This window comes from Otolemur garnettii, unplaced genomic scaffold (assembly GCF_000181295.1).
Source record: "Otolemur garnettii isolate 467f Iridium unplaced genomic scaffold, OtoGar3 scaffold00149, whole genome shotgun sequence".
Taxonomy (NCBI): Eukaryota; Metazoa; Chordata; class Mammalia; order Primates; family Galagidae; genus Otolemur; species Otolemur garnettii.
The window spans coordinates 2,086,051-2,090,678 of NW_003852544.1; the positions used below are offsets into that span (position 1 = coordinate 2,086,051).

At 41.5% G+C, this 4,628-nt stretch overlaps 1 protein-coding gene across 1 annotated transcript in view; it reads left to right on the plus strand.

The window, feature by feature from the left end:
- The first annotated feature begins 1,327 nt into the window (after positions 1–1,327).
- LOC100957569 (GLIPR1 like 1) overlaps positions 1,328–4,628 on the plus strand; it is a 42,194-nt gene continuing 38,893 nt past the window's right edge. The window contains exon 1 of the mRNA XM_012811072.1: positions 1,328–1,603. Within this exon, the coding sequence (XP_012666526.1) occupies positions 1,430–1,603 (174 nt within the window). The 5' untranslated portion in view covers positions 1,328–1,429. The remainder of the gene's footprint in view (positions 1,604–4,628) is intronic.

Here is a 4,628-nt window from a genome sequence, read left to right on the forward strand (position 1 = left end):
TCACAATTTTACCAATATGATCATCTGAGGAAAAAAGTTGGAAATACTCAAGTTCAGATTTTGGCTCAGCACCTTGAGGAAAGGTGAATCCCTGTTGTGTGACAGCTTGCAGAAACTTTACAAGATTACTGTTACATCAAGATAAACCTTCCAGCTACTTGTTACAGATTGTGTATTACCAGCTTCAGAGTCACTGGGACTAATATCACTGCATACAGGAAGCTTCTTCCTGCTCACTTTCATCACTAAACTCTCCTACCCCACTGTCCTCAAAATTCCCTAGTTGTAATATCCTCAAGTATACGCCTTTTGCCATTTTTCTACAAGCACAACAGAGTGAATACGATGCCCAATAATTGTTCACAACACATGGCCTGCCGACAAACAAAAAGAGTACAACCTACCTAACCTACCTAACCTACCTGTTGGCTACGGTCTGTATGTACTACATGAGAAAACGCACTCCAACAGTGGAGCTGGTGAACAAACACACACACACAAATGTGTAGGACATCTTCCAACAGTGCATCAGAACAAGAAGAGCATTATGTCTGACCAGGGCCGACATAGGATCTGAGAACAGATATTTATTTAAAACACAGAAATACTAAAAAATATCATTTAATGTCATGCAAAAGATGCTGGTTTATTATTGAATATCAATAAGTGTAACTGATGTAAAGATTTAAAAAAATTAAGCCAAATGAAGCTGATTTATACTGCAATATAGGTAAAATAATCAAATGTATTGTGTCCATCCTAGTCAAGCAGACCTACAAGTCACCAAAGAGCAAGTGTAGTCCAAATTACCAACAGGGGGAAGGTTTTGTCAAGACCTACTTGCCTGCACTTTTCCAAGCGTCTCTTTTTTATCTGTCTAGTCAGTCCGTCTCTTTAGATGAGAAACAGAGGCAAATTATTAAATGATGGGTCACAATGATTTGGGATCACAATGCGTCACCGAGTGTACCAATAGCCTGTTCTGCTCCGTGAGGAAAGGAGCAAATGTGAGCTGAACACGGACGCGAACCTGCGACCCCAGCACAGAGTGCTTTGCACAGCCTGGCCCCTTGTGGGCGCCCCGTATTTGCTCTTTCCCTAACGTTGTGCCGCCTGCCCCTTGCAATTTGGCTTCTCCCTCCCCACCCCAGACCGGCTCTGCAGTGATTGCGGACTGGAGCCTCAGAAAGCATTTGGTTCAAACTCCCTGCACTAGAGGCGACCCAGGGTTTTCCTCTGCAGCCAAGGTTTGGGGACAGGCGAGTCCCGCCGCAGGTGGCGGCCCCAGGGCGGCACTGCCCACGGCCGGCTGGCCATTCCGCGCCGGGCTCGCGCCAGAGCAAGGGCGAGCGCGGTCCCAGGGCCGGAGCAGTCGGATTGCCCGGGCCGTTACCGGTCCGTGCAGTCAGGGCCTCCTCCACGCTCCTCCATGGCTGGGAAGAGGAAACTGTGTTGCTTATGGACCTTAGGTCTGTGTCTGGTAGCCAGTAAATCGTCCAAAATCCCATCCATCCACGACCCGTGGTTTATAGACCAATGCGTCAGGGCTCACAATGAATGGCGTAGCGAGGTCAACCCCCCTGCCGCGGACATGAAATACATGGTGAGAAAGCACCCGCCGGGCTCTTAGATCTCTGGTTCATCCTAAGGTACCTGGGCGACATAGTTCATGGTCTTATTCATACTATTTCAGTCTGGACTTAATGCATGCAGTTTATTTACAAATGACGCTTTGGCTGCCTGTGTCCTCCAAGGTAGAGATAGAAGTGGAGGAAAAGGGAAATCTGAAGCTGTTGTTGCCTGGGACTTAGTGCCCCGCAGGAGGAAGGGTGGGTGGGGGTGAGGACAGAAGGCGGGTGGAGCGGGTGGTGTTTGGAAGTTGTCTGGTTTTCTGCCACTATGGTTTATATGCACAGGGTTGTTGATCCTCGCCCCTCTCGCCCACTTTTTGGCTAGCGCTTCCCATCCCTTGCACCTAAGATACTAGATATCAAAGAAATAGCACAGGGTTAGAGACTCTCTTGTTTTCTTATTTTTATGTCATATGAACCCCAAGTTAAAACAACACTTCTTGCGTTATGTTCATCTGGGGGAAAATAAAGCTCTATAAAGATGTCAATAATGAAATCAGTGCTTGAAAAATATCAGATAGACGGTAAGGCAAAAGAGTGTTCTATTAAAGAATAAGCATAAAGAGCACCGGGTTATTAAAATAATCCATAGGATTTACAAAACTTTTAACAAATTCTTGACTGTGAATTGTATTACTGGAAATGTCTATTGCATTATAACTTTTTCTTGCTTGTAAATACGTCATTATGAATATCAATTTTGATAGTTTTAGTGCCATGTGGATGTAGGTAACATTGTAACTCATATCTATTCCAACTTTCTTCCTTTCTACCTGACAGAAAATAAAATGGAATTATAAAATTACAACTCAGCCACATTAAAGTTTAGAATTGCACCATTTGACTGTATGGGAAAATGCTATTTTGAGGGGAAAGGAGTTTCCAACAGGTTCAAAAGTAAAACAAAAATAAACTTACCTCTTTAATGCAGAAGTCTTAAAATACTTTAATATATTCATGATAATAAATATTTTGATATCTTAATCTTTTCAACAGGTTGGCAGGGTCCAGGGCATGAATGAACTAGAAATAAATTTTATTTTATCTTATTTTTTTTAAGACAAAGTCTCACGAGCCCTGGCACCACAGCTCACAGCAACCTCAGCCTCCCCGGCTTAAGCAATCTTCTTGCCTCAGTCTCCCAAGTAGCTGGAACTACAGGTGCCCGCCACAAAACCTGGCTTTTTTGTTGTTATTTTTATTTTCATCATTGTTGTTTAAGCAGGCCGTGGCCAGCTTACACAACACCAGCTCTGGTGCATGTGGCCGGTGCACCGAACCTAGAAATAATTTTTAAACTGAATTCATACATGCTGATACTGGTGACATATTTTGAAAGAACTTTATTGCATATTGTATGATAAAACAGTAATTGTGGGGTGATGTATAATAATTTTTTTCCATTTTTCTTTTATAGTATTGGCTACTTAAAAAATGTAATAATATATTGAGGGATTTATAATGAAGTAGAAGCAAAATATACTACAATCAGAACACAAAGAATGAAATGAGGGGTAAATAGAATTATTCTGTTGAAAGCTCCTGGAGAAGTTAAGAGTGCACCATTTAGAATGCACTAAAAGAGAAAAAGAGACCTAAAAATTCAACAAGTAGAATACTAAAAATGTCCTTGATTCATTTTTGGAAGAAAATCAGGAACAAGGAATAAAGGAACAAAGGACTGAGGGGATCAACAGAAAATAGCAAATGGCAGACTAAAAATTTACCATGTTAGAATTCTATTAAACACAAGTAACTAAACACTTCAGTTAAAAGCAGAGCTTATCAAACTGGATTAATGGTTTTTGTAACAGAAACAGATCATACACAGGATCAAAGTAAAAGAAAGGAAAAATATATTATGTAAACTCTAAGTAATTAAGGTAGAGTAGTTATATCTGACAAGGTAGATTTTCAGACAAGAAGTATCACTAGAAATAAAAGGGGAGGCTGGAATGATGGTTCGTGCCTGTAATCCTAGCACTTTGGGTGGCTGAGGTGAGAGAACTGTTTGAGGCCAGAGGAGTTCACGACCAACCTGGGCAGTAGTGAGATGCCACCTCTACAAAAAATTAAATGAAATAGAAGGGACATTTTGGAATGATAAAAGGTCCAGTTTTACAAAAACTACAAGAGTATTTAATGCAAATAAATTAATAACTTTTTTTTTGAGACAGTCTGACTTTGTCACCCTGGGTAGAGTGCTCTGGAGTCATAGCTCACAGCAACCTCAAATTATTGTGCTCAAGGGAGTCTCTTTACCCGAGCCTCTCAAGTAGCTGGAACTACAGGTGCCCGGCTATTTTTAGAGACAGGGTGTCTCTGATGCTCAGGATGGTCTCCAGCCATGAGCTCAGGCAATCTGTCTGTATCCCGGTACCCAGAGTGCTAGGATTACAGGCATGAGCCACTGTGCCCAGCTTGTAACAACGTATTTTATTACAAAAGTTGGCAAAAGTAAAGAGAGACAAAATCGTCATAGGGATTTTAACCTTAGTGAATGAGAGAACAAGTAGGTAAAAATACAGAAGATTTGAACAACACTAACGATTTTACCTAATTGATAGTAAACACTAGCCACCTTTGCAGAATACAAACTCCTATCAAGTGTGCAGGGGACATTCATTATTATAACTATATAATGAACCATACAACAATCTCAATAAGTTTAAAATTATTGAAATTTTATTCTTTATTTTTCTGGAAAAAACCTAGAATTAAACCAGAACTAAAATGTGTAAAATCTTCTGAAATGTGAAATTAAGCATATTTCAAAAGCTCACGAATTAAAAAGATAACTGTAGGGCGGCGCCTGTGGCTCAGTGGCCACCAGTCCCATATACGTAGGGTGGCAGGTTCAAACCCGGCCCCAGCCAAACTGCAACAAAAAAATAGCCGGGTGTTGTGGTGGGCACCTGTAGCCCCAGCTACTCAGGAGGCTGAGGCAAGAGAATTGCCTAAGTTCAGGAGTTGGAGGTTGTGAGCTGGGTGATGCCA